Below are 27,336 nucleotides of genomic sequence, written 5' to 3'. Positions count from 1 at the left end.
CGTATCTTTGTCAACAAATCGTATCTTTTACAGCCATTAGATGTAATTAGGTTTCAGATCTAACGGTGAGCAAATAAAACCAAATCCTATTTTTTTGCCAGCTTTCTATTTACATCCACGCGCCCAATGCTATGCGTGCACTCTCAAATGAGAAAAATTTTATAGAACAACAAATCGTATCTTTGTCAGCTATTTATTACAGCCACAATTAGATTTCAGATCTAACGGTGAATATAGAATTAGGGATTAGCCGTTTTTTCTTAAAAGCAAATAATAGGGAAATTAGGATAGGATTAATGGAAATATTGGAAACCACCAACGTTGTTTTTTATTTTTCACTTTTTGTTTTTCTTTTAAAAGTTTGTTATGATTTCTATTTTTTTCCAAATTTATTCAGATAACAAATCACAGCTTGCTAATATATATGAACGAGAATTATAATGAGCCAAATTACCGTGTTAGTTATAGAGATTATGCTATATATACCATAAAAATCAAAAGTAATTCAGAAAACTACTATAGGGTCCATAGTGTTTTTTCTCTTCATATACAATTACTCTTATATCTATTACATGTTATATGTTTAAATATCATGTCATTTTTGTTTTTCGAACGAAATTATATGTCAATTTGGGTTCACAAATGAAATGGTTAAAGTTTAAATTTTACAATTAGGATGAAATTATATGTCAGTTTGGGTTCACAAATGATATGGTTAGGGTTTAGATTTTACAATTACAACGAAATTATATGTCGGTTTGGGTTCACAAATGAGATAGTTAAAGTTTAGATTTTACAATTAGAACAAATTTATATGTCGGTTTGGGTTCACAAATGAAATGGTTAGGATTTAGATTTTATAACTAGAACGAAATTATACGTCGTTTTAGGTTCACATATTATATGTTGGTTTGGGTTCACATATGAGATGATTATGATTTAGATTTTACAATTAAAACGAGATTATTTGTCGGTTTGAATTTACAATTAAACATTATTTAGTTCAATATAACATGTAAAATATAAATATTACGTACTATTTTAAAAAATCACACTAAATCTTTCACTTTTTCTGTCTAACACTAAAACAAAAAAGGTGATTCTGTCTTTTTACTTCAAAAGACATGGGTCCTACAGTATTTTCTTATTAAAAAATGTTACGGTGGTATTCTTAAATAAGTTTTAAATTTGTGGTATTCTCTTAATTAACCCTTAGTTATATTAGGTCTAGGCCTACTTACAATTTTCATGGGCCTAAAGTACTATGTTTGTAATTGGTGAGGTCCTGAACCAAACCTATAATAAATGCATCATTAATCCGAACCAAACTCGGTCCTTTTTTTTTGTTGTCAATCGAACCCGGTCCAATTTTATCATCCACAAATGATTAACTTCGAGTATTCTTCTTTTTCAGTCTTGAAATCAAAATCAGATCTGCAAAAATGAAATTGTTAGAATTCAAAAGGCTTCTATAAAAATGTATATGAAAACCACTGAACTCTTTTATGACTTATGGACATTCAGGCCAAACAGAAGGCACAAATAAATGTGTACCAACCCAATAAAACAGTACTTGTTATTCCATGATTTGTCACAGCACAACTGTGCAAAGGCTATTTATTAGGCTTGGATCCGATGAGAAAGTGATGACCAAGTGATCGACACTATCAGAATCCAGTCCTCTATGACTATTAGATTCCCCCCCCCCCCCCCCCCAGAGTTCTTAAACCAAAAACCTGCATCACCAAAAGCATACATAACCTGTATCAGAAACCGTTTTTTTATGACTGAAAATGAACCTATCAGAGCGGAGAGAGTATATAATGGAGTATACAACCTTATGCATTGCTCCTGAAAGCACTGACTGACTGAGACCCAACTGGATCATCAACATACGAACAAGCTCCTACCTTCCTTTTGACATAAATAACACCAGAATTGAAGGGGTCACTCTTGTCCCCAAAGCTCCACCAATTTTTTCTCTGTGTCACATTAGTCAAAATTAAAATATGTTAAAACCAGCTACACAAAATGACCAAAGGAAAAAAATGGAATATATACAAGTAAATGGCATCAATCACCTTCTGGGACGAGCTCAATCTGTTGGGGCCAGTATCGGGACCACAGACACACATTCTCTGATGAAAGGAAGCAGATATAATAATATGGTGAGGAGGTATTTCATGAAAAAAAAAAACTTAAACTAGAACTGAGCCACGCTGGTATATGACCTTAGTTTTCTGATGTTAAATGTCAGAGAATATATCGTCGCCTGAAGCGTCTGGGCTGACAAGAAGTTCCTTGAACCTAACTCATAAAAATGAATCATGAATCCTTTTGTACTTACGTACGTCCTTTTTGTCTTGAGGTAGAAGGAACGGATCTCTGACACTGAGCCATGCATGATAGATACAATTGTCAGGATCGGGTCAAAGCAGCGGAAGATGGCAGCTTGGGATCAACGGGGAGAATCAATGATTTTCCCTAGTTACAACAGGTCAAAAACAAAGCACACAGGAAAGTCAGTCATGATGCTTGTCGGTAAAAGAAAATGTTGGAATATATATTCTCAGCACTTTACAACACAAACCAAGATCCTTTAGATTTTCCTTCTCATCCAGTGTTCTGCTCCGATCATTTTCAGGAATCCAATAGCATTTTGAACCTGTCTCAAGACAATTATAGTTATTAGGACTAGTTTCATGACAATTAGAATCAAATTACCTGTGATAGCTCAGTATTTGCATGCATCTTCTCACCATTCCAGCTTGAATATGAAACAATCACTATGGAAACACCTTTGTAAACTGCATCAGCATAAGCAGGCATGCGAACACTAAGAAGACCATGTAAATAAGTCACCGTGTTATTCTCATTTTTTCCTCGGGTTTGTCCCACCATCTCCCATGTAATGCTTGGCACATGTTTGCAACTTTATCCCTAACAAAATAATACGCATGAAAGGAAGAGCATACTTATGTAAGGCTCATATAGCACAACCAAAAGTTAGCAAAACCTTACCTGCCACCAACGAATGGAAAGCCATGCTTAATTTCTTATAGTTGGAAGGAGGCTCTCCTTGTGTAAACCAAGTAAGACATATGTCATGTCTTCCACAACTTTGTGATCCTCGCTGTAGCTCTCATAACACCTACCCCCATCTGGTATCTCTACAAACCTACAAAAATCGGGTGAGAAACAACTTTAACAAATGTAGAAAGTACCAAAGATATGAAAGAGTGCCAGATCTATAAGACGCACAAGGTGAAAACTTATAAGATCCAGAATACAGAAACTTTACTGCAATGCGAGGAGCAAATGTGTATGAAATTCCAGTGGCTCCGACTTCGACTGCAGTAGCTGCTCCAATCCTGTTATCCAGATCAGGATCCCCTGTGAAACTAAAATCTATCAGCCGAAGAAATATAGATCGCGTTCATAAAAACAGAGATGGTAAACATGCAAAACCAAATAAACGTTTTAGGTAATGCTTGCCTAGTGACTCAAAGACAAACATTGTGACGGAAGATAGTGGCGTTATAGACAAACAACTGGAAAATATTCAGCATGAGCGCAACAGAGAATTAAAGGGAAAGAGACCAGTTAGTAACCTATGCTTCTCTTTTATAACACCTCGACTAAGAAAAGAGAAGACACCAATTAGCCAGACAGAAGAGAAACAGAGAGGAGTGATTATTAGCAAAAATATGGAAACACACAATAAGACACACAGAAGACATATCATAACCCAAAATTAAAATAAGTCAACCAATAACAACAAAAAAGGTATATAGATGTGAAGTAAGTAACCAGAAACACGAAATTATAGTCAAGCCATCATACCACAAGAAAAAAGAAAACTTACCTCTTGAGAAATCAGAAGAAACCAAAAGATGAAAGGCAGAGAAGAAAGATTCAACAGAGAAATCCTATTACCTCGACGATCTGCATCAAAAGATAGAGTTATATATCAATTATACAAAAAAAAATGGGTTAAGGGATTAAGAAATGTAGGAAGAAGGACAAAAATCCAACAGAGTAAACGGGTGAGACTAGCCTGGAAAAGAATATGCACCGATCCGATCATAATTTGCTTCCGAAACACCTGCAAGACGAAGAAAGGAACGCAAAGAACAAAATAACAGAGAGCAAAAGAAGTGTTTAGAGGAACCTAAAATAACAGAACGACAAGTTAGTAACCTCGAGTTTCTATAACAAAAGACAGGAACTTAGGCTTAAACCATGAATCTAAACATCACTAGGAGGATCTACTTCCAACCTCACTGCAACAGATTTTGGAGGGAAACAGGAACGAATACCTGAATATATTTCAGATGTCCAGCCTTTTGCTAGTTAAAAAAGAACACAGTTCAAGAACAAACTCGTCAATGAAGAATTTGTGATCATCTCTCATATGAATATCTGAGAAATACAAGACAAATAGGATCAACAATAGCAAATATTAAATAAAACAACGGTTCGGAAAGAAAAAAAAGTGGCTTAGGAGGAAGAACACTACCTGGTCCTGAAGATGTATGGCACAGTAAACAAAAAGGATCCATCAAAAGCATCACCGACCGATCCTCCACAACCTGAAATAACAGAGCAAAAGGTAAAAAGTCGCATAAACATAATAAAAAGCCTTCAATGATTCAATTCAGAAACAAAACTCTAGAAGAATAAACTGAATTAGAGTGACGTATGCCTAGAGAAAATTGCGCGATGATCTGATCATAATTCGCTTCCACATGCAATACGAACAAAGAAACGCAAGGAACAAAACAACAACAACAAAAAAAAGGAAGAACAAAACCCTTGAAGACGGTTAGCTGCACAGAGACGTAGCCATCACTCTCATCGATAAAAGCATCATCCAAAACCTAAAGAAAAAAAAAAAAAAACGACCCTTTATAAAAAGTTACCTAAGTGTTGAAATAAAAATCAGAGATGCGACTTCGTGTTTAGAAGAATATCACAAAACGACAAGTAAAACGCATGAACATATTCACAGGAAGAAAGCAACCGATGAATTTTAGAAACCAACCCCTAGCTACAAGAATAACATGAATCAGAGTGACAACGATCGGTCAAAGCCATCACCGATCAATCATAGCAACCTCCTCCACAAATCTGAACCAACAAAACAAAAAAAAAACGACAAGTAAGTAACATATAACTAGAAAAAAAAAAATTACCGAACCCTGGAGATACGTTTAGATCAAGGAACATGTGAGACATAGCCTGGAGAAGAATGCGTGATGATCCGATCATAATTCTCTTCCGAAACACCTGCAAGACGAAGAAAAAAGGAGCGTAAGGAACAAAGAAACAGAGAGTAAAAGAAGAAGTAAAAGAAGAGTTAAGAGGAAGAACAAAACCCTAGAAGAAATTAGGCACAGAGAAGAAGCGTATCCATCAAAACCATCACTGATCGATAAAATTAGCATCATCCAAAACCTAAAAAACGAAGCTTTTCATTGAACATGAAAAAGCTATGAACAATTCAGTTTAGAAACGAAACCCTAGAAAAATTAACAAGTGAAAACGATGATGGGTTGAAATAGATAAAAAAACAGAGACGCGACTTGGTCTTTAGAGGAAGAATATCACCACACCACCAGTAAATCAAATTACTTGTAACGGACAAGAAACAACAAAGAAAAAGAGAAGATCGAAAAAAAGAAAGAGAGTAAGACGAGTTCAGGTCTGAAAGCTATTGACGGTGGTGATTTGATCTAATATTAGGTTTCAACGGCTGTGATTAAAATCATAAGCCGGTAGTCAAACACCGTTGACTCTTTTGTCCACCTGGCACCTGATGATTTATTAGTTTCCTTTTTGTTTTGTTCTTTTTCTTACGCTCCATATGCTTTTATTGGCAAATTTTGAACCGTTAGATTCATTTACTTGTTTCCTTTTCTTCTATTTCTTTTTATTTTCTTTTTCCTATTTAGATTCTTTCATATTCCCCTTTTTAAAAAATTAGTTTGCTATTTCCCTTTTTCGAACCATTGCGTTCTTAATTATACTTATTTCTGTCGCATTTGTGAATGTGATGTCAAAAGACTCAGCAAACTTGGATCACATTTTTTTCTTTTGGACAAAACTTTCAATGTAACACATACTTTCAACGATTATGAAATTGAAAAAAACAAGAACATTTTTACTACACAAATTTAGAGATCATCATCTGAACAATCGTTGGTTGGTCTCTATATACTATACGTACGGCGAGGACAATAGATATTCAAACATATAGAATGTTCTTACGAAGAACACAAACGTCAAACAACATGTACATTCTAAGACACTATATCACACATTTGACATTATATAAATTAACGTGGAGATACTGAACCAACATGCACAAGCACAACAGTACCAAATAAATACAATCAAGGTTCTTTTGAAACATATACATGCATACCTTACTTAAGACTGATACGGAATGTCTGGAAACATGGAGTCATCAAATAGATGCTGATCAGGCCATTCTACAACATCTGTGATTGCTATTTCTTGGTCATGGCTTGAGGAGGCCTGGTTGCCACCGAAACCATCTACACTCTGAGCACAAGGATCATGAGAAGGCAACATAGTTTGGTTCAAGCTCGGTGGTTCATGGAACCATATTGGAGAACTTTTTTGACTGAAGTGATTATTGTCTATGTTTTTGAGGGATGGGAGGTTGTTGTTGAAGTCTTGAAGATGAGAAGTGAGGAAACCAAGGTCGAGATTACTGGTATTGGAGTTTTCTTTGATGAGGAGATTGAGAATGTTTAAGTCATTAGGGTTAATGCTGCTACTATTCATAGGAGGAGGAGGTTGAAGAAGGTATTGGAACAGCTGGAGCCTAGCCATCTCAGCTTGGAGATTCAGTAAAGCTTGCTCTTCAATTGGAACCTGTTGCTGCAGATCAACAAGTCCTCTCAGGTTAGACAGAGACATGAGCTGAGATAAGCTTGAGAAGATGTCATCAGTTCTTGGCCGATGGGTCATGGGGTCAAAACCCATCTGGATCAGCTTTTTCTTCAGATGAGTGTTCCAGAAATTCTTGATCTCATTGTCTGTTCTTCCAGGTAAATGGCTTGCAATCATTGACCACCTTATAGAATCATTACCGGCAACATTCTAAATGAGTGTCACGAAGCAAGAATAATTCCATATAATATCAAGAATCAGAAGGGGTTTTACTTGTTTCCAAGAACCGCGTGAAGGTTCAGGATGGTCTCTTCTTCTTCAGCCGAGAATTTTCCTCGCTTAATGTCTGGTCTCAAATAGTTTGTCCATCGTAGCCTACAACTCTTCCCACACCTGTTAAGACCTGCATAGATAGAAACAGATATTCACAATAGACTCATATATATCAAACACAAAACCAGGTTTCAATAAAGCTTTAAAGATAGTACCAGCAAGCTTGGGAAGGGCACTCCAGCTGCTATGGCCATGTTTGTGAATATAATTGATGAGTTTATCATCTTCTTCAGGTAACCATGGACCTTTCTTCAGACCAGTTTCATCTGAGCTAGGAGATCTTCCCATGTTTGATCAACTTCTGTATCTAACAACGGTCTCCCTTCTTGTTTTTTACCTTCTCTTTACTAATACTTCTTCAAAGATTTGGTCGCTTGTCTCCTTTCTTCGCAACCACTAACTGCTTCTTATTTCTATATTTATATCAAGTCGACCTTCCCTCTCTCTTTAATGTCCATTCACCACGTGCTTCTTTCCTATTCGCGTAACAAAACAACGCATGTCACTTTCACCCTTCAAATGCCATTTTCTATGCTTTTCTATTCTTTATTCAAACATATACGTATGGCATAATTACTTGCAGTCCTAACTCAAAAGCAACACGACCAACCTTCTTCTCGGACACAATTCAAGATACCGAGATCCTGTGACTTCAGGTTAATATCATGATCAGCCAATTTGTTATATATTAGAGACCTGCAAACATAATAACATGATCAGCCACTTTGCCTGCTCAGAAAAGATTCCAAAGTTTCTACAGAAAGGTTTAGGTGGGGGAGAACAAGGGGCAGTACAGAAATTTGACGAGAAAGCAAACATAGTCAAATCATTTTTTTAATCATTCGCTGACAAAACAAACAGATAAATGATTTTTTAATCAAGCAAACAACAGATGTCACCACAAGGCAGGCCAAAAGAGACAGGGTTTATCCATTTCATAACTCATTGATGTATTTGGTATTCTCTAATATATAACAAATTTTATATTTGTATATCCTTCCTTTGTATCAACCCATGAGCCCTAATATTTGTCTCTGGAAATGAGATAGGTGAAGCATTGGAAAATCCTGAAGCTGAAGTCCAAGATTCTTAAGATACTTACTGGAAAACAAATTAAAGAAAGCAAAATTGGTCAAATAAGGAAACTATAAGTACTCTTAAAGTCTTGTTCAAGACATTTCTTTTGATCTTGAGCAAGTCCTGATATAGCTAAAGTAGGTAATACTTACAGAGCTTTCCTACTCAAAAATGCTTTTCTGGTGAGAAAAAGTATACTAAACAAAGAAACCTGCAACAGAGAGCATATCAGGGTACATACATGAGAACTTATCTAGTTGCGTTTTGTATCCATTTTGTGATCAAATATATAAGCTATACATAATCCTATCATACTACAGATCAATCACAAGCACATAATTTTGCACTTCACTGAAACCAAAATTACGGAAAATGCATATACAGCAACAGGGGACAGACAAATATAAACAACAAAGTAACAATGTAACAATGTAAAGTATTGGTATTATGAGAAGAGAAGTTACTGTTGATAACGGTGACAGGCTTGATGTTGACACATTTTGTTTTGTTGAAAATTGGAAGGAGCTTGTTAGGGGAGAGGTTGGTGCAGAAAATGATCTAAATATCCACCATCTTTGAAACCTACAAGACTTTCTCCCCACTGCCTCTGCATTGGACCAAATGGCATTTCTTGTCTTGTTCTTCTCTGTATTTTCCATAAAGTAACATCATAGGGTTTCCTGTAATTTTCCCAAATGAAAAACAATTGGCCCTCAAGAAACAAATTCTTAGATAATAACTTTCAAGACTAGAGCGTTTTGATCAACTGTCAATTTCCATGTATATAACAGATGCTATTTTCGCGTTTGTTGACTATGAAAATATTCTAGGAAAAAGAAAGACTTGAGTTGCTTGTTCATCTAGGGTTTCTCAGAATGGACCACTATCTCACTAGAGGCAGCAGGTACAGTATCTATATTAAATAAATAAGTAAAGGCATACTAAAAATAATAGATTTTGAGATACGCTATGTCACTTAAACCGTTCTTTTCCTCTAATATAAAAGAAATAGTTGTAAATGTCAGCTAAACAAAATGAATTGCTTCTTCTCCTAAGTTCCTAACCAACACATCTAAACCCTGAATTTCAAAGCCAAGTTTGAAAAAACTTTCACCTCTTCCCTATATTCTCTGAGAATGTGAAGAGTATATGCATCGAGCTCAGACATAATCAGTCAGATACACATACAGTGTATATGCAAAGTATTTTTCTACCCAATTGCTACTTGAAATCCAAGAGGTCACTATCCAACTTTGTGGATGACAGTGATATACTTATTAAACTGTTGGTACTTACACAATTAAGAGAATTCCAGATGCTTGTTTCGGTTCATCAGCATCGGTAAGAATCCTGAAAGAGATTGCAACCAGTAATTAAAACAAAATGAGACAAATCTACACACGTATAATCTAATTTCAAGTACAAAATTTTTAACTGCTAAGGATGTTTTCTACTGTTCACATGGAAGCAGACTTTGTTTGGTGATTCCGATCATACAATAATCTAATAATGGTTGAAAATTTCAACATTCTGTTTTGTTAGCTATTGATCTAAAGATTGAAATTCTTTGTTTATCTATAAGTCATCTGATTATTAAATCAATAAATACAGACAAGAACTCAACGCTCAGAATCTTCTAGCGTTTAAACTTTCCTCAAACGTTACATTTGCTAGAAATACACCATCACAAGAAACCTCAATGACATGGGACAGAGATAACAGGAAGAATAACAATGTATTACGATTTTATAAAATAAAGTCATTTTCTAGTATTATATCAACCAAATTGTGTGGGCCTTAAGTGTTGTTTTCTTAGGCATCAACCACTACATGTAGTTTTAGGTGGCTAAAGTTGTCTCATTGATGACACCAATTTACAGCTACAAGACAGTGAAAGATAGAGAAGTAGACAATGGCATTGCTATCTTAATCAGCGCTCCATATAGAATCAATTTAGATGCATCAGTAGTATCTACCATTACATAAAATAACTAGGATACCTATGATTTAAAATTCGGATGAAATAAATGCATCAGAAATAGTATCTTCAATAAATTCAAGAAAAGATGAGTATAATCACTTACGTTACCAGAGTTGCTCGAAGACCAGAGGGAGATCCTGTATCGGATCAGGCTTTAAAAGGTGCATTTGATCAAATATGTTCTGCTATCAACATATGAGGAGATTGATGAATTATACCTGCAACAGGTCCTAAGACAGACAATATAGAACAAAATTTAGAAGAAGCAACACTAAACAATGTATAACATTGTATTTACCAATCCAGTATTAACTATTAATGGCTCTACGCATGGTCAAGTTAAATTAGCCAACTGGACTGTGTCACATAGCACCTATTGATATCTTATGAGATTAATCTATTCCACATGCAGGTAAAAACAACTTTAGTCACAAGATTAAACATTTCTAGGCTAAGAGGCATATATATGGCCACTGAGATATACTTTCTTCAGCAGTCGAAACTTTTTAAGTTAATAATCCTCTCATGGCTGAAATCAATCTGTATTGACGTCACCCAAATTGTAGATAATAACGATGCTACAGAAAAGCATGAGTAGAAGGTTGTACCTTTGCATTATCAAAATAAGATTTCTTAGAACCAATCCATAAAAGCCGAACAAGGATTTCTCTATAGAAGATCCAAGAAGCTGAAAAGGCACAAATAAGAGACAAAGTTAGTGCAAGCTAGAAAGCAAAGAAAGAAAAAGACCATTTACATTGACAGCTAAATTTACAACAAGTCTAAGAGTTCCAGCTTTCACATTAATCAAGAGGAGAATATAAAAAAACGCTCAGCTGAAAAAACATAGAAAACTTTCCAATCAATATCAATATACTGTATATTGCTCAAACCCAGTCAAAAACCAGAAATTTATGAAAGGAAAGCAAGCTTGAAACCATGTTAGAACTGCTTTTATTGAAGCAATCACAGTTGCTTTATGGAGAGAATCAAAACTTGCACTGTAACTAGTAATAGTGAAGGAACAGAACTTTTCTTGGCAAAATCATTGACAAACCTCTGGGATTTAGAGAGTCGATCGTGTTCATCAATTCTTTCACAGGCATCACGAAGAAGACAATAAGAAAATCCAAAAGACCCTGCAGAAGTAACATTTTATGCTTTTAAGGAATTAGTAGTTAAAGTAAAACAGGCTTAAAGGGTTTGGACTTTTCAGAAAGCATGACATCAAGACAAACACAGAGGAAGCTTTTTGCATGAAAAGCAAGTCACATGTTGTGATCCAGAAGTACCAAGATCTTTGCATGAAAACTATACGTAAGACGCTAACATAATAAAATAATGGGGTGTCAAAAGCATTATAAAAAGCTGTGCAAAAGCACATGGCTGGAGTTGGTAATAATACAGGTCTTCATAAAAAAAGGGATACAAAGCAATTCATATACAAACCTCATAAATCACCTTTAGATATGTATTTGTTGTCTTAATCTCTTGTACTTAACATTAACAACACCGCCTAATTGACAAAGCTTTCTACATTGGACCCTATTGTATTCTTTCTCAGAAATAAAAAATAAGCTGAAAAGTTGACGACTTGTTAGTTTGAAATGGAGGATAAGAATTCAATCTAAGTGTAAACTGATGAGTGTGAACAGGACAGTGCAGCTGTCAAAGATGAACCGGAGAAATCAATCATAAACTTTGCATTAAAAAATCAGCACTGTTGACCATTGGTCCATATATAATATAATTGTGGGCAGATAGAAATGTTTTTCTCTTTTGACTTAACCCTTGGATGTAAGATATTAGGTGTATTATCATCGTGGTCTCCAGACGTACTGCTATTTCAACAAGATTTGTTATCCCATTAAAATGGTCAATGATAAATCAGCAGAACATGTGAGAATCTACCACTGCTAGTTAACAAGAGCATCTCATATCAAAGACATCTACAACTAACAACCTAACAAGATCATACCTGTAAGAAAAACTCATACAGCCCTCGTCCTCTCGATACATATTGTGTTCCATATGAAGTCCAAAACAAAGAAGGTAATGGATCAACTATCAGAGATACGGTAGAACAACAGCTCCACCCACAAAGAAGTAGCCCCAAATTTCAACTTCCGAGATATGAATCGAATCTGCAATCCGTATTCAAACAAGAAGTGGATTGGATCAGAACATATAACCTGTAGTATGAAAGATGTGTTTATCTATCAGTAGTGTTCATAGTTCTTAAAGAAGATGACTTCAATATATAAGAGAACTAATAAGGCGATGATGCAGGAAAAGGACAGTAACAGTAAACAAAAACCAAACCCATGACTAATGCAAAACTAAAGAAGTCTCTAGGAGACTATACATATACATATTTTACAGAACCAAGATGAGATTTTTCTAAGACTTTTCGATTGCATAAACGAAAGTATTAATCCGCGAATCGCTGAGTTTCGTTCAATCGTGAAATCTAGGGTTCGATGCCCCCCCCAAATATCATCGGAATTCGGAAACATCATCGTACTATTAAGTTTGAAACTGTAAAGACAGATCGCTTTACCTCCTCCTAGTCCTCACCTCATCCACCCGGAATTTACCACCGAATACCTCATCTACTCGCATTCTAAGCCACCCTCTTGATTCCTAATTTTCCCGCCAACTTCTTTGGATTTTTCCTTTTTTTTTTTTCTTTTTTTGGTTGTTGTTGAAACTGGATTTATATGAGACAAAAGAAAATAACACGATTGTTTTGGTACTAAAAAATGTATTTATATTTTTATTTTGTTCAACATAGTGATTCCAAAAGGATTTAGCTTTCTCTTGATGAAACATTGACGCAAAAGATAATTAAAACTTAATGAAAATTCATGTAAACTACTTCATTCATGTTTACACCAAACAAAAAAAGAACAAGATGGTTCAGCAACAATAGCAACAGGGGAGTAAACAAGCAATCTCGAGGTTAAAATACAAGAGAGAGAGAGAGAGAGAATCGATGGTGGTGTGGTTTTCAAGCAGATTTGGCAGCTTCGGCTGCTTCTTCTGCAGCTTCTTCTTCTTGAAGCTTCTTCAGAGAAGGAGGTGGTCTTGGTACAATGCTTTTCTTCCATTGTCGGTCCAGTTTCCTTGACAATCTTTTCTTTATCCCTTCTTTGATCTCCCTCTCTCTTTTTACCGTCAGCATCCTCGCTACCTGAATATTTATTTACCCACAACCAAAAATAACATATCTTTAGTACCACCACCAAAAAAAGAGACAGAGGTAAAGCCACTTAATATTGGTGCATTAAATGACTGAACAAAAACATAGATCAAAGCTTCATGATTCATTCGTCTCATTGAAATCCCCCGGTAATCAGTAAGCCAAACCAAGTAATTTTCAGCCAAAACTTAGTTTGGTCCATTAACAAGACACTGCAACAAGCTCAAGATTCATGTCTAAAAGAAACAAGACACTGCAACAAGCTCAAGATTCATGTCTAAGAACATAGAGAGAAGCTCTATACAAGACTCTCTATATAAGAACATGAAATCTCGGCTCTAAGCTATAATAAACACAGAGATAGGAATGAATGAATGTTAAATCTCTAATTCCATTGCATCTCCTACCAAAAAAACAGTATTAGATACCACAAAAAAATATGGTCCTGACAACTTAGCGATGTTACCCATTGTTATAGTTTCAAGTTCACTAAAATCTGCAGAACACACACAAATTCACAGTTTCCATAGTGATAATTTCAATGTTTCATCAACAAACCACAAATCCCAAACGTATTGAATCTTTCAAAGACTCCGCAAAATCGATTCCATATACACAATCGAACAAATTCGATGTGAATGCCAAGCAATTTCGACTCTCATTAGTCATAAAAGAGTAAAATTTAACAAACGAAACGAACCAACAGAATTAAGAAAAAAGCTTACTTGTTTCTTCATTCGACGAAAGTCACTAGATTTGAACTCATTCCTCGCCGATTTCTGAAGACGAAGCATAAAAAGCTCTCCTTTAAGGTCAACAACCTCCTCCTGTAACTGCTCCGTAGTCTTCGATCTTATCTCTTTCAATTCCGCCTCTCTTTTCGACATCATCACCACCGCCGGTTTACGAGACGACGAAACCATCGCCGCCGCGGGCACGCGAGCAGAAACCTGGTGCTGAATTCTTACACCATGGAACGAAGAAGAAGTTGAAGTCGACGAAGCAGTTCCTCTACGGAAAATCGCCGCCGTCCCCGGCGTTGCAATTGAGAGACTAAGCATTGTGGCTATGGCGGAAGTAGAAGATGACTTCACTCTCCAGCGATTTTGAGGATAATGAAGGGAAGAAGAAACTCTTTGAGATAAGGCTTTTCTTATATCTTTCTATTTGCCCCTCTACTTACCTTTAATTACGAAAAGTTCCAAATAGTATCTCAAATTACAATTTGGAGCCAAACAAAACATAACCATTACGGTAAATCCCTAAAGTTTCTAAATTGCAAATAGCTCGAAACACACTTATGTACATTCATTAATTATAGGGGGGATTTGGAATCAAATTTTTGATAATCCGAAATGTTTACAATCAAACAAACATTCTCTCTTTTAAAAAAGCTACAAAGTACAAATTTTTGCACCCCATCTTTTCCTGATATTTACAACTTATATCAATACATTGTTTTCTGATTCCGCCGCAGAGTAAAAATAATTATCAGCAGCAACCCCCCCCCCCCCCCCCCCCCATATTTTTTTTATTCAGAGTAATCAAATCCTCTGTTTTGTGTTTTTCAGATGCACTCATCTTCATTCTTGAGGTCTTTCTTTCATTTTCTTGATTCTCTTGGTTCAAAAAAAACTCATATCTACGTTGGTTCACGATGTCGAGTTGCCCAACTTGAGCTCAAGGCTCTAAGCCGTTGAAAATACTCACCAAGAGCTAATAACCCTCGAGCCGCTTGTCGTGTGGTCAAGATCCGATACATTTGTTGCAATGTCTCGTGTCTCAAGTGATCAGCCTAAACAACAAAACAAACAAAGCAAATTCAAGAAACTAATACATACTAGTCATGTCTTAAAATGTGTTTGTTTGGTTAATAATAAAAAAAGAGACTAGATCATTTTACCTGATTAACAAAACTGACCAAAGCTTCTAATCTATCCATAGCAGAATTCACTTGAGGAATGTAACTTCCTTCACCGAGTTGTCCCCCTGCAACGCAATCCGCAAGCGTGTGTTGCAGCTTCTCCATACCTTGACTCAACGCGTCTTCAGCTTGCTGACAAGATTGTCTTAGATTGCATACATCTAGTATTTGTTGATCCGTCAAGATATCAAAATGTGGCAAAAGAACCTACCAAAATCAAAAACATCAAAACATTGTAATCCTGTTGTTTCCTTCGATGTAATAACAACACTACATGAGTGAGATTTTACCTTGAGAAGATCCGATGGTCGAAATCCGCCAATCCACAAGAAGAACCGTTCTGCTGAAGTTTTCCACATCCCTGACATGACGAAGAAGACATCCGCTTTGGCAGCGGTCGATTTCATTTTGAAAAGCTCGAAGTAATGTTTCATGGCGGTTTCAACTAGCAAACAAAGCTCCACATCGTTAATGTGTCCATGTAAAACCGTTCTTAGTTCACATATCTGTCTGTTCTGTTCTTCAACCCAATGTCCATACTCCATTTCAAATGCAGCAATCCCTGCAACAAATCATATAAGCATCACCAATCAAAATCTTGATACCAAAATCATGATTCTTGATAAAGAAAAAGACGTTGTTCTTGATACTAAACCTGGATTCATGCTTTCCGAAAAACCGAGAGAGTTAGTCTCTATTCCGTTCCCCACGTAGAATCCCTGTTGTCTAGCACGGTCGAGTTCTTGCTCTAACTGAATTAGCTTCAACCGGCTTGTTTCAAGCTGCTGAACATAAGCCTACAACAAAAAATATATTCAATCTCTCTCAGTTGAATAAAACAAACAGAAACAAATGACTAAAGGGAAGATAGCAATGTCATACCTTCTTGCGCAAGCGACTTTTCCTAGCAGCCTCGCGGTTTTGTGCAAGCCGTCTTTGTATCTGTAACGATATAACGATTCAGTCTATACAATCCCAAGAAAAATTGTGATTTAAGAGAAACATTTGTGAATAGTTAACCTTATCCGGATTTCTAGACGTGGAAGCTTCTTGATCGAACATGTGAGGAGTTCCTGCTGTTCCATGGGAGGTCTCCTCTGACTAGAAAATATGATTTCAAGAAACGAAATATTTTTTAGAATTATGAATAACAAACCAAGAAAATTTATCATAAAGAGATTGAAAGAACAAAAAAATAGTACCAAATTGTTGTCTAGTTTCTGATTATTGGCCGGTATTACAATGTGGCTTGGTGTGTTCATATTCCCATTGCCAATATTGCTCTTGAAACTCTCCCCCCACATACCGAATTGATGGACAGGTTCGTATATACCAACTCTTCTCGGTGGCACAAAATGTGTCGATGTCGAATTCATGTTTTCCTCAACTGGAGATTAAGAAAATATAAAAGTTTAAAAAAAAACAATGTGTCAAAAAGCATCCAAACCAAGAAAATGAAGAAATTCCTAAGAACAATATCAAAAAGGATAAGCATATTAGGTTTCAATCAAAAGTTCTATCACACACAAAGTCAAACAAACATATCAAGTAAAGCAAATAGTAGAAGTTGTAATGTTTTTTTCACCAAATTCTTCTAAGAAAACATGAGGAATAACAAAATCACCTCCAAAGACTTTATACAAAGAAAGAAATATCTGAGAGGAGGGCATGAAGAGATTCCCTAAGATCTAGGAGAACACCAAAAGATCACAAGTGAAACATATATGTTGAAATGACAGCTAACAGAACATAAAGGATTTAACGTTTTACATCACCCAATTCATCAAAACTAACTCTTCATCATCCGCCTACAAATCTATAACCTACACCGACCCTATCCCACCAAATAGTGTTTGGAAGGTGTCAAATAGAGAATATAGATAAAGCTTTTACTAAGCCGAAAAAGAAAGAAATAAAAAGTTCAGAAGTCAAGTTTCCACTAATTGGAATGTCACTTTATAAATCAGCACTATGTGTGGACCAACTAAACATAGTTTAACAGTTAAACGACTCCCCAAAAAAACAGGAAAATTCCATTCATTGCTTTATTAAAAATTCTTGTACGCAACTAGTAAGAGATAACAACATCAAGAAAAAAGAAGCAAAAACCAATCATGAAGTCAAACCACACATATCTAGAACTGAAGATAGAAAAGATTGAAAATCTTCTCATGCAATACAATTTTGAGGGAAATATTCGAATCAGTTCCTTCCAGCTTCAATTTTAAGCAACCAAGAACATCGAGTTAATAATAATACACATCGATGAACTAAACTTTTAAAGTGATACTCTATATAACAAGATTAGAATACAACAGAGTAAAAAGTCAAAGTAGAGATTTTGATTCATATAAACGACGCCAAGAAATCTGACTTCTCATTATGTCTCTCACTTTCACAACTGAAAAGCCCAAAATCAAAAGAAAGAACCATGAATACGGATAAGAGAAGAGATCTGAAAGGGCCGAACCTTGTGATGTTATCTGGCGTCAAGGCAGAAACTTTTTAGAAGAAAGGCAAACTTTTGTCGCAAAAACCATGAAAGGAATTAAGAAAAAGAAGAAAGAAAGAAAGAAAGAAAGTTTCAGCGACAAGATCGGACGTAAAGCCAAGAAGACTGGAGTTGGAACCCGACCGTAAACAGAAGAAGGGACTTTAAAAACTCTTCTTCCTTTTGTCTCGTAAGAAACTCAGGTCTCATCATCTTCAAGTAGAAGAAGAAGAAGAAGGATGAAGAATCACGACAACTTAAATGAGAAGACCTTTGACGCTCTTATTTTATATTAAACATATTTATATGTATTATCTCTATTTCTTTCTCGGTGAGTTTTGTCCTCAAGCATAACTCCTCAGCTACAGTTTAGTCAAAACTAAATTATTACATTTTTCTTTACTAATTTTCTCTTCCAATTTCAATTATATAAAGAAACACACCGAACTTATCTGTTTGTAGAAAAATAATACGGTTTTTTCACATTAAAACTTTTGTTTGATGGTGCCAAATAACTTTTGTGATAAAATTCTGATTAGCAGCGAATTGATATTGTATGATACACTGATACCAATCGAATCTTAATATTTTCTTACGATAATAATTTGATTTTTTTATTCATTTTCTTGAAACAATTGTCATGTCTCCACTACCTCGCACGCTGATGTGCTGCGCACCAGGTAGATCCATTTTTTTATTCTCTTCTAAAATTCTCCCCTTTTTTATATGTAATTTTTTTCCTCTTTTTTTTTTTTAATTTCTTCTTCTATTTTGCTTATCTTGCTCACGTCTGCTTCTCTCTAACCTGCGCATTCGTCGGCGATAACTTAAAATTCCTTTGACGGTAAGCAAAAATACACGCGCTCAACTCTAGTGCGTGTTAAACAAACACCCAAAAAAGAAAAGAGATGAGCGCGTGTTTGTCTACTCGTGGGCGACGCCAATAGGAGTACAGAGGAACCCCCAGAGAGTCTGCTTCGATACTAATGACGTATTAACGGCTACTAATCTACTTTTTTTTTGTTTTTTTTTTTTTTGTTAAAAGATTAATCTATTTTTAGAAGTAGCCGTTGTATGCGTCACACATCAAACTCATCGACCATAAGACGCTTGTTGTATGCAGTGAGAACGATCAGATTGTCAGCAACCAGCTCTCAGTTAAATTGTTGTGTGAGCTAGCAAACGCGGTTTTCCGAGAAGTACCAGATTCCGGTCATCTTCCACACGTTGAGAACCCTAAACACATTGTGAAGCTGATATCAGATTTCGCCAGTGGAAAGATCAATTGATTCCGTATACTGCAACTATGGTTCAAACTCGTTGAGTGGAGTGGCTACAGAGGAAGGAGTTTGAACTTATGTATTATGTATTAAAATATAGATAGATTAGTTTAGCCTGATGACCATTGGATGGCCAAAAAGGGAAGCTACATAGTATAAATTTCATCATTTTCGTAAGCTAAGTTATAAGAGTAAAAAAAAAAAAAAGATTAATCTACTTTTATCTGTAATAAAATCCTTTTTACCCCCAACAAGCTATTTATAAACTAAATAAAAACTAATGTTTATCCAAATATCGTAGCTGTCTCATTTAATATGTTCAGACTGTTACAAAAACTTTATAACATTTGTTTATTAACAACTAGCTATATAATGTATTACCTGCTGATATAATATTAGTTAAGCAAGACCGACCCAAAATGAAACAATGAACAGTTCAAACAAGCAACGTTTATTTTAAATGTAAAATTCAAAGACGATATTGGTCAATATGTTCATAGCTAGCGAGTGAACCGGATTTGTATCAAATTATTAGCCATGGGCATTCGGGTTCGCGTTTTCGAGTTTTCGGGTTTAAATATATAGAAATGGTTTTTAATACTTTCGGGTCGGGCTCGGATTCGGGTTTTTCGGATATACCCGAACTCAATCAAACCATGAATAAACAAAAAAAAATTAATTTTTATTTTATTATAAATTTTAGAAATCTTGTATATATATAAATATTTAACATTTCATCTTAGGATAGAGAAACTAAGATGGCAAAATTGTTAAAGATGCACTTTAACGTCATGAGTTCAAATCTTATAAAATGCATATTTTTACATTTAATTTGGGTTAGTTTGGGTGGGCATTCGGGTTCGGGTAATAGTATCCGAACCTTAGAGGTACTGAACCCGATCGGGTTTTATACAATATCCGAACCCGAACCGAACCATCTACTTCGGATCGGATTCGGGATTCGGGTTTCGGGTAAAATGCCCAGGCCTAGTGGAATGTAGGTAGTAGTATTTCAAGTAAACTAATATAATGCAAAAATTCATCCATTTATTATTCTTGTTAATACTAATAAAGACCATAACTGTAGGATACGAGCTTATTTTTAAATTAAACGATTATTAGCCTTTGGGAGTTTAAACAGGCTAGATTAGTACTAGAGTTATTTAGGTGAAGGAATCACCTAATTCATATTTATATTGCAGCCTTTTAAATGGTTTTGTTAAAACAGATTGGCTCTTCAAGCTCCATAGGAGACATTGTGCATCTTTGATTATGATTTTTATCATTAATTAATAATAGATATGGTTGTGGACATAATGAAAAGTTGTACATGTCTTCGTTGATTCCTACACATCGATTTAGGCCATAACCCCATCATTATTCATAAACTGGATTTAGCTTAAAATTAGTACTAATCAAATGAGATGACGAACTGTTACATGCATCTACTTTTTCTTTAGCTTTGTTTCACTTATTTTCTTGTAGATGCTTGCCGTCTCTATGTAAACGGAATTAATTTATCGAAATAATGTATATGGCATTAAGGGTTACGATCAATAACATGACGTAAGATGTTTCATGGATACAATTATGCATAGAGACAGAGAGAAGATAAGCTCCACATATTAGGTACAATAAAGATGATTTTAAAATAAATAAAGAGATGCATGATCTAATATTGGATTGTCTAGTAGGAGGAAACTAACTATAACAAGATAAGTTTAATAAGTAAATAACATTTTTAATAAGCCGGTTTTTATTTTCTTTTTTTTGTGGAACTTCGAGTGCAAATGATGTGTCTATAAAGTTACACAACTCAAGTGATTGTGGCTTTTTTAGACGTATGATCCATCGTGAATGATTGATATTGGTGAAATTCCATTTCACACTCTATCCACTTATTAAAATATATCAATATTAATTTATGCAAAACCATATAGGCATTATAATTCCATAAAATAGAAAAAGAGACGTCACGCATAAACACTTAGCTTTTGCCTATTTGTAGAATTATTCTCTAGTGCTATCCTATAAAGTGGTTTGCCACCACGAGTGGTTTACCTCGTGTTTGGATTTTCACTCTTTTTTATTTATCATATTATTGGCATAAACGATGATTTCATATCTTTGTAACAATATATATTTCATAGGTGTACCAATAATTATATTATTCAAAATACAGATAGCTCATGTACGGTGTAATATATAGGCGTCATACATTTTTGTACTGATATTGAACAGATATACTTCCATAGAGAGAGACTGCAGAGCTTTTCTTATTTTCTTTGTCAGAAGTGATTGTCGAGTTTATATCACAAATTTACGATTTTGTGGGTACATGTTGATAGAATTGGATCCATGCAATGGCACGTGCATGCGATGCGATTAAAGGAGATGCAAACTTTATTAATGGGATAATTAACGAAATATTATATGTGAAATCATACCAAATTTTCTTAAAAAAATGTCTAGGGACGTTATTAGAACTTAGAAGTAAAGCAACCTTTGGCCCCCATCATTAGACCATATCTGATTCATTAATTATATTATAGTATAATATTATGGATGATTATGATATGTGCTATCATATATATGCATAGATGTGATTGGTGATTGAGAAGACGTTTGGATCATTGTTTGCGTCATACGACCATGTATCTTGATTAGCCATTTTTATATTCCTAAAAGTACTTTTTCTTAAACATTATTAATCTATTACGTAAATATAAACATTGCGATATTTCATTGCCTTGTATTGGCAAACAAACACCAAATCGTCTTAACACATTTTTCTAGATCTGATTCTTTGTTAAAGAATTCGAGTGCTTTAAGAATTATTCGAGAAGAGATTCTCGATAAAGAAAAGAAAGATTACCCAACAAATTAGAATACTAATTAGTATATTAAAAAGGGATTAACAATAAATTAAGTCAAGGGATCCATGCCCCTACGGGGCTCGGAAAGGACTTCCATAGGGTAGAAGATGTAGATCCCACATATCCACTTAGGTGTAAAGGTGTCATAAGTTGGATTTAACAGTGAATATTTTTAGATAAATATGTATATGGGTTTTAAATAACATGAGCTACTGTACTTGTTGTCCAATAGAGATTCGACTCCTAATTGTCGACAAAACAAATATTAGACTCCTTAATCGCCTCAGCCTTTGACCTGTCCAAGGGAAAGAAAAATCGACCACGTATTTTGAATCTTTTTTTAGAAATATCGTATTTTGAAACACATTTACTAGCATTCAGATAATAATAACTCATACATACACGATCATAATACTTTGTTTAAAATAAAAAGAAAAAAATAACATACACGATCATAAATTCATAATACAAAAGTATATGTTCGGATAATTCTGAAAGATCGTTTTCTCCTTTTTCTAAAGACGCTAAGAATTCAAGAAAATTGGAGAAAAAAATTGACTAGGAAAAGGTGGGTTGGAAAAGAGAAGAAATAAATTTATAGTACAGTCCTACTTTTCAGAATACTAATTTCAATTTTTTTTTTGTTTCTGTCAACTATTTTATTTTCATACTAATAGTCAAAAACAACAAAGAGAAGTTTTGCAGGAACAAAAAAGATAAAGAAGTGAAAAGTACACTAAAGGAATTGGAAATGGAACCTAACACGTTTTAAGATTGCTTCGTTTTCTTCGTTTGGTTTGCTTTTAAATTTATCTTTATCTTATTTTTCGTATCTACATTGGAATTATTTTTATTTCTGTCGTATCATATATACGACACACTGTCGCACTACTACTATGTTTAACCCCAAATTAGAAAATAATAACAGCACCAATACAAATTACTTGGTTATTTCAGTACTAGGAAACAAAGTTATATTTCCGGAAATAACAATTCGAACAGAAGACAGATGTGTTGAAAACATATCTTCGTATAGTGATCATCTTCATCGATTTTTTTTGGGTGGGGGGGGGGGGCAAAGATCATGTTCATCGATTAAATACTGTAATATTCTAGGAATTTCGAAATTTGAAATAATGATATCCGTATAAATCGCCAAGACCCTATAAAGTATAGTGATAAACTCGTCAAATGAATGTAGTAAAGATCAATTATCATGAAAGTAAGCTTTTTAATCTTTGTTAAAAAGAAAACGTCCTCGATGATGATAAATTGTTATTATGTTCATATTTACATATCCGTTTTCAAAGAACGTAATGCTCTTTCTTATTACAAACAGGCCCATAATATAAAACTCTAAACCATCAAATGAATTAAGTATTATTGGGCTTATCTTGATATTGGGCTTCAAGCAACTTAGGTTTGGCCTTTAAGTTCCATTAACTTATAGAAGTATTTTGACTTTAATTAACTGCAGTTTATTTTTTTAAAACCCCAATTCCCAAATTAATTGAGGATACTCATTCATAGTACTCCTGTATCATAAAGGTTGATGTTTTAGGATTTTTTCTTGTATCACAAAGGATGATTTCTTTAGTGTTTAATGCATTTTAAATCTTAAAATCAAACAACTAATTAATGTTTTTACTTTTCTAATAAATAATAGATATATGTATTTAATTGAATGACAAGTGTGAGAAAAATAAAAGTAAATGAGTATTAAAAGGAATATGAAACAAAAGTAATTAATAATTAATAATAATATAACATTTATTATTTTTTTTAATCTTGGTGCTAACCCTTAAAAATCAACTAGTATGAAACAGAGGGAGTATATAATAATCAGATAATTGTAATAGATTATGTGGTCAACACTTCAAAAATATACTAGGAAACTTTTATTTGAAAACCCCTATAATAGTAAAAAGTGAACAGCTTCCAGATCCATATATACGTAGATGCCACGGACCTTGGAGACCACTCCACAAAGCTTCCACACAAATGCACTATAAATAGAACCCTTATTACAAGTTGAATGTCATATGTACTTCTGAACTGTAACAAAATCAAAGATAGCCAAACAACAGAGTAATCAGATAACCGGAGGGAACCGATTCAATGGCGGACATACCAACTTCGAAATCAGCGCCGGCGGAATTCGGTTGGAGGAAACTAATTCCGGGGAAGATTACTGCAGCAATTGACAAGATGAAGTTTGAGAGGTTGAAGAAGATTTTCGAAGCTAAATCTGAGTCTTCTCAAGCAGCCAGAGATGGCGTCTTCTCTGCTTGATTCTCTCAAGTTTTGTTCAGAGCTAATTTCGTTTTTACATCTTAATCTATGGTTTGTGAAGTCTTATGCAAATATTGACTATGTATCAAAACATGTAACCTTTCAGTTTATTTACTATGATGATGACTCTGTCTTCTCCGGCGAATCACTGCGAGTAAAAACGAAAAAAAAATCTCAAGGACTATTCATCATCATCCTTTTACTGTGTTAAGAAACTTCAGATTTTTGCAAATTCTACACTTATAATTCTCGATTTCTCTTTTAAAAAAGTATCATAGTTACGTAGTCGCTTTATCCGAACCTTCGAGAGAATGGGAGCACAGTGTACTATGTTTAACCCTAAAATAGAAAATAACAACAGCACCAATGAACGCAAATTAGTGATATAAACTCGTCGAATGAACGGAAATATCAATCTTTGTAAGTTACAATTACAAAGTTAAGTTTTTGGTTTACAGATTCGTTTCAAAAGAATGTAACAGGCCCATAATATAAAACTCAAAACAAATAATACGAGTAAGTATAATTGGGTATAATCTTGATTTTTGGGCTTGAAGCAACTTAGGTTTGGACTTTGGATCACAAACTTCAACAGCTTGACACTTGACTGATTTATAGACCTTTGTATTTTATGTTTTAATAAATTAAACATAATTAGTGATCAGATCAATACGTAGATGACACGGACCTTGGAGACCACTCAACAAAAGCTTCCACACAAAAAAACAATATTTTATTGATAAAATAAAACCGACCAAGCCCACCTTCTCACGAAAACTACCTGTACCAACAGATTCGGCCCCATTATTTTTTTTAAAACCATTAACCAAATTTTTATATTAATAAAAAATATATTATCATTTTCATTAGAGAGAAACTATTGACCCAACCTTATCCATCCATTACCGCCCGTCAATGCACTATAAATAAACCCGTTGTATGTACTTCTTCTGATATTTATAAAACCAGAGATAACCGAACATCAAAGTGATCTGATAACCGGAGATAAAACCGATTCAATGGCGGACATAGCGATTTTGGTTGCGGAGGAGTACGAGAGGAGGATGAGACTTCCGGCTGGTTCGAAATCAGCGCCGGCGGAATTCGATTGGAAGAAAATAATCCCGGCGAAGATGACTGTAGCTATCAACAAGATGAAGATTGAGAGTTTGAAGAACACCTTTGAAGCTAAATCTCAGTTCGCTCTCGCCATCTCTCATGGCTTCTTCTCTGCTTGATTCTCAAGTTTTGTTTATAGCTAATTTCGTTTTCTTAATCTTATTTCTATTTGCTTTGTGAAGTTTTTATGTAAATAACTTAAATATGTGAATTAATCAAAATGTTACTTTTGGTTTATTAGAAACTTTCTGTGTTGAGAAACTCCAGGCGTGATTTTTGCAATTCCACCCTTAAATTTCTCGATTCTCTTAATTCAAGTATCATAGTTTCGTAGTTGCTCTTTATCCAAATCTTCGAGAGAATGGGAAGCAGCGATGATACACCAGTGGTGCTCATCACGGGATGTTCTCAAGGAGGAATCGGCCACGCGCTAGCGCGTGAGTTCTCGGCTAACGGTTGTCGAGTAGTGGCGACGATTCGATCGCAGAGCACGATGATCGATTTGGTGAAAGATCCCAAGTTTTTCGTGGAGGAGCTCAATGTTCAATCGGAGCAGAGCGTGAGTAAAGTTGTCTCCAAGGTTATCGAAGAATTTGGTCAGATCGATGTTTTGGTTAATAACGCCGGAGTTCAGTGTATCGGACCTCTCGCTGAGATGCCAATCTCAGCCATGGATAACACCTTCAACACCAATGTCTTCGGTGAATTTAAACATATCTTCATTTTTGCTCACCATGTGTTTGTTAAAATTCCTGACTCAGCTCTTTCATGTCCGGTTTTGTGTTATTCTATTGATTGACTTAACTCAGTGATGAGTTAATGAAATTTGCAGGTTCTATGAGGATGACTCAAGCTGTAGTACCTCACATGGCTTTTAAGAAAAAGGGAAAGATTGTGAACATAGGAAGTATAAGCATAATGGCACCAGGACCATGGGCTGGTGTTTATACTGCATCAAAAGCTGCTCTTCATGCTCTTACCAATACATTAAGGTTTTCTTTGGTTTTCAGTAAAATCTTCTTCCATCAGCTTGATTCATATCTTGATTTGTGGTTGGTCTCCTTTGTAAGGTTGGAGCTTAAGCCATTTGGGATCGATGTAATCAACATTGTTCCAGGAGGTATTCAATCAAACATAGCTAACTCAGGGTTATCGAGTTTCAATAGTTTACCTGAACTGAAACTCTACAAACCGTTCGAGGAAGCTATCCGTGAGAGAGTGTTTCTGTCGTAAAACATAAAGCCAATACCTACAGAGACATTTGCGAAACAGACTGTTTCCGTTGTGCTCAAAAAAAATCCGCCGGCTTGGTTCTCTACAGGTAGGTTGTCGACCGTCATGGGGATCATGCACCATATGCCGATTTCCATCAAAGATTTCCTGTTGACTAAGAGCTTTATGAAGAAGGTTGCAAAACCTGAGTAGAGAGAGTAGTGTCCTTGGTTATAAAAGAAACTGTTTGAATGTATCCAACAAGTGAATATGTTGCCTAACCATGTTTAAAATCGTAAAGCACTAAAGCCAGATCGTCTAGACCCTTATACTTTAGTACAAACATTTATACGGAAAATATCAGATTATGTTTTATGCAATCCAACAATGCGCCATCAGTCAGAAGTACAATGTAAAAGCTTATCTGCTAAATTAAGAAACTCTTTTTCTTTCCTCAAGCTAAGAATGGCAAGTTTAGTGAAAAATCAAATCATTTTATTCTCACCTCTTTTTTTAAAAATTGGGATATTATTCCAAAACAGTAAATTACATTCCAAGTTTATATGTTTAAGGATGCAAATGTTGTGTAGTAGGTATGTGAACAAAATTGGCCTGAAAAAGAAAGCAA

General features: G+C 35.0%; 5 protein-coding genes and 1 long non-coding RNA gene across 16 annotated transcripts; 2 read left to right on the top strand and 4 right to left on the bottom strand.

Moving 5' to 3' along the window:
• Window positions 1-1,176: 1,176 nt before the first annotated feature.
• On the bottom strand, window positions 1,177-5,673 carry LOC104762695 (uncharacterized). 5 transcript variants are annotated; one of them, XR_015589081.1, is made up of 16 exons: window positions 5,379-5,673; window positions 5,045-5,289; window positions 4,814-4,880; window positions 4,520-4,592; window positions 4,320-4,422; window positions 4,058-4,105; window positions 3,866-3,945; window positions 3,302-3,393; window positions 3,022-3,178; window positions 2,760-2,940; window positions 2,591-2,665; window positions 2,232-2,484; window positions 2,082-2,138; window positions 1,838-1,982; window positions 1,559-1,736; window positions 1,177-1,434 (listed from the first exon to the last, which is right to left on the bottom strand). It is a non-coding gene; the product is annotated as an uncharacterized LOC104762695 (long non-coding RNA). The 5 variants fall into 5 exon arrangements; XR_015589084.1 differs by lacking the exons at window positions 4,814-4,880; window positions 5,045-5,289; window positions 5,379-5,673 and adding an exon at window positions 4,706-4,786 and having other exon boundaries at window positions 3,262-3,393; window positions 4,058-4,422; XR_015589083.1 differs by lacking the exons at window positions 1,177-1,434; window positions 5,379-5,673 and having other exon boundaries at window positions 1,436-1,736; window positions 3,262-3,393; window positions 4,058-4,422; window positions 5,045-5,277.
• A 518-nt stretch (window positions 5,674-6,191) lies between these two features.
• On the bottom strand, window positions 6,192-13,006 carry LOC104762693 (transcription factor MYB53-like). 6 transcript variants are annotated; one of them, XM_010486032.3, is made up of 12 exons: window positions 12,873-13,006; window positions 12,291-12,504; window positions 11,370-11,451; window positions 10,921-11,000; window positions 10,416-10,542; window positions 9,628-9,681; window positions 8,796-9,011; window positions 8,484-8,542; window positions 7,865-8,355; window positions 7,410-7,730; window positions 7,195-7,324; window positions 6,192-7,105 (listed from the first exon to the last, which is right to left on the bottom strand). In XM_010486032.3, the coding sequence occupies exons 10-12, from the start codon at window positions 7,540-7,542 to the stop codon at window positions 6,433-6,435; spliced, it is 936 nt and encodes a 311-aa protein (XP_010484334.1). In that variant the 5' UTR covers window positions 7,543-7,730; window positions 7,865-8,355; window positions 8,484-8,542; window positions 8,796-9,011; window positions 9,628-9,681; window positions 10,416-10,542; window positions 10,921-11,000; window positions 11,370-11,451; window positions 12,291-12,504; window positions 12,873-13,006; the 3' UTR covers window positions 6,192-6,432. The 6 variants fall into 6 exon arrangements, with proteins under 6 accessions (XP_010484334.1, XP_087355710.1, XP_087355709.1 ...); XM_087499584.1 differs by having other exon boundaries at window positions 12,291-12,456; window positions 12,873-12,942; XM_087499583.1 differs by having other exon boundaries at window positions 12,890-12,922.
• Window positions 13,007-13,143: 137 nt separating this feature from the next.
• LOC104762692 (large ribosomal subunit protein uL29c) lies at window positions 13,144-14,669 on the bottom strand. Its single transcript, XM_010486030.2, has 2 exons — window positions 14,240-14,669; window positions 13,144-13,505 (listed from the first exon to the last, which is right to left on the bottom strand). The coding sequence occupies exons 1-2, from the start codon at window positions 14,573-14,575 to the stop codon at window positions 13,323-13,325; spliced, it is 519 nt and encodes a 172-aa protein (XP_010484332.1). The 5' UTR covers window positions 14,576-14,669; the 3' UTR covers window positions 13,144-13,322.
• A 172-nt stretch (window positions 14,670-14,841) lies between these two features.
• On the bottom strand, window positions 14,842-18,346 carry LOC104762691 (transcription factor TGA1). 2 transcript variants are annotated; one of them, XM_010486028.3, is made up of 8 exons: window positions 17,909-18,346; window positions 16,641-16,825; window positions 16,459-16,539; window positions 16,321-16,380; window positions 16,094-16,235; window positions 15,729-16,000; window positions 15,418-15,645; window positions 14,842-15,309 (listed from the first exon to the last, which is right to left on the bottom strand). In XM_010486028.3, exons 2-8 carry the CDS (start codon window positions 16,812-16,814, stop codon window positions 15,157-15,159), a joined length of 1,110 nt encoding a protein of 369 aa, XP_010484330.1. In that variant the 5' UTR covers window positions 16,815-16,825; window positions 17,909-18,346; the 3' UTR covers window positions 14,842-15,156. The 2 variants fall into 2 exon arrangements, with proteins under 2 accessions (XP_010484330.1, XP_010484331.1); XM_010486029.3 differs by lacking the exon at window positions 17,909-18,346 and adding an exon at window positions 17,209-17,368.
• Window positions 18,347-25,296: 6,950 nt separating this feature from the next.
• LOC109125269 (uncharacterized) lies at window positions 25,297-25,740 on the top strand. The gene has a single exon (XM_087499582.1). It carries the CDS (start codon window positions 25,397-25,399, stop codon window positions 25,613-25,615), a length of 219 nt encoding a protein of 72 aa, XP_087355708.1. The 5' UTR covers window positions 25,297-25,396; the 3' UTR covers window positions 25,616-25,740.
• A 117-nt stretch (window positions 25,741-25,857) lies between these two features.
• Window positions 25,858-27,088, top strand: LOC104762689 (short-chain dehydrogenase RED1-like). Its single transcript, XM_087499581.1, has 3 exons — window positions 25,858-26,197; window positions 26,329-26,488; window positions 26,567-27,088. The coding sequence occupies exons 1-3, from the start codon at window positions 25,858-25,860 to the stop codon at window positions 26,727-26,729; spliced, it is 663 nt and encodes a 220-aa protein (XP_087355707.1). The 3' UTR covers window positions 26,730-27,088.
• The last annotated feature ends 248 nt before the right edge of the window (window positions 27,089-27,336 follow it).

This window comes from Camelina sativa, chromosome 18 (genome assembly GCF_030686135.1).
Source record: "Camelina sativa cultivar CO46 ecotype springtype chromosome 18, ASM3068613v1".
NCBI classification, from domain to species: Eukaryota; Viridiplantae; Streptophyta; class Magnoliopsida; order Brassicales; family Brassicaceae; genus Camelina; species Camelina sativa.
Note: the sequence above shows the minus strand (reverse complement) of the source record. Positions and strands in the feature narration are given on the sequence as shown.

Coding starts and splice junctions, on each gene's coding strand:
- LOC104762693 (XM_010486032.3), bottom strand. CDS start 7,542: ATGGGAAGATCTCCTAGCTCAGATGAAACTGGTCTGAAGAAAGGTCCA. Junction 7,325..7,409: donor TGCCCTTCCCAAGCTTGCTG/GTACTATCTTTA, acceptor CTATCTATGCAG/GTCTTAACAGGTGTGGGAAG. Junction 7,106..7,194: donor CACGCGGTTCTTGGAAACAA/GTAAAACCCCTT, acceptor TGATTCTATAAG/GTGGTCAATGATTGCAAGCC.
- LOC104762689 (XM_087499581.1), top strand. CDS start 25,858: ATGGGAAGCAGCGATGATACACCAGTGGTGCTCATCACGGGATGTTCT. Junction 26,198..26,328: donor CTTCAACACCAATGTCTTCG/GTGAATTTAAAC, acceptor TGAAATTTGCAG/GTTCTATGAGGATGACTCAA. Junction 26,489..26,566: donor GCTCTTACCAATACATTAAG/GTTTTCTTTGGT, acceptor CTCCTTTGTAAG/GTTGGAGCTTAAGCCATTTG.
- LOC109125269 (XM_087499582.1), top strand. CDS start 25,397: ATGGCGGACATAGCGATTTTGGTTGCGGAGGAGTACGAGAGGAGGATG.
- LOC104762692 (XM_010486030.2), bottom strand. CDS start 14,575: ATGCTTAGTCTCTCAATTGCAACGCCGGGGACGGCGGCGATTTTCCGT. Junction 13,506..14,239: donor TTCGTCGAATGAAGAAACAA/GTAAGCTTTTTT, acceptor ATAAATATTCAG/GTAGCGAGGATGCTGACGGT.
- LOC104762691 (XM_010486028.3), bottom strand. CDS start 16,814: ATGAATTCGACATCGACACATTTTGTGCCACCGAGAAGAGTTGGTATA. Junction 16,540..16,640: donor AGAAACTAGACAACAATTTG/GTACTATTTTTT, acceptor CATATTTTCTAG/TCAGAGGAGACCTCCCATGG. Junction 16,381..16,458: donor CGTCTAGAAATCCGGATAAG/GTTAACTATTCA, acceptor ATATCGTTACAG/ATACAAAGACGGCTTGCACA.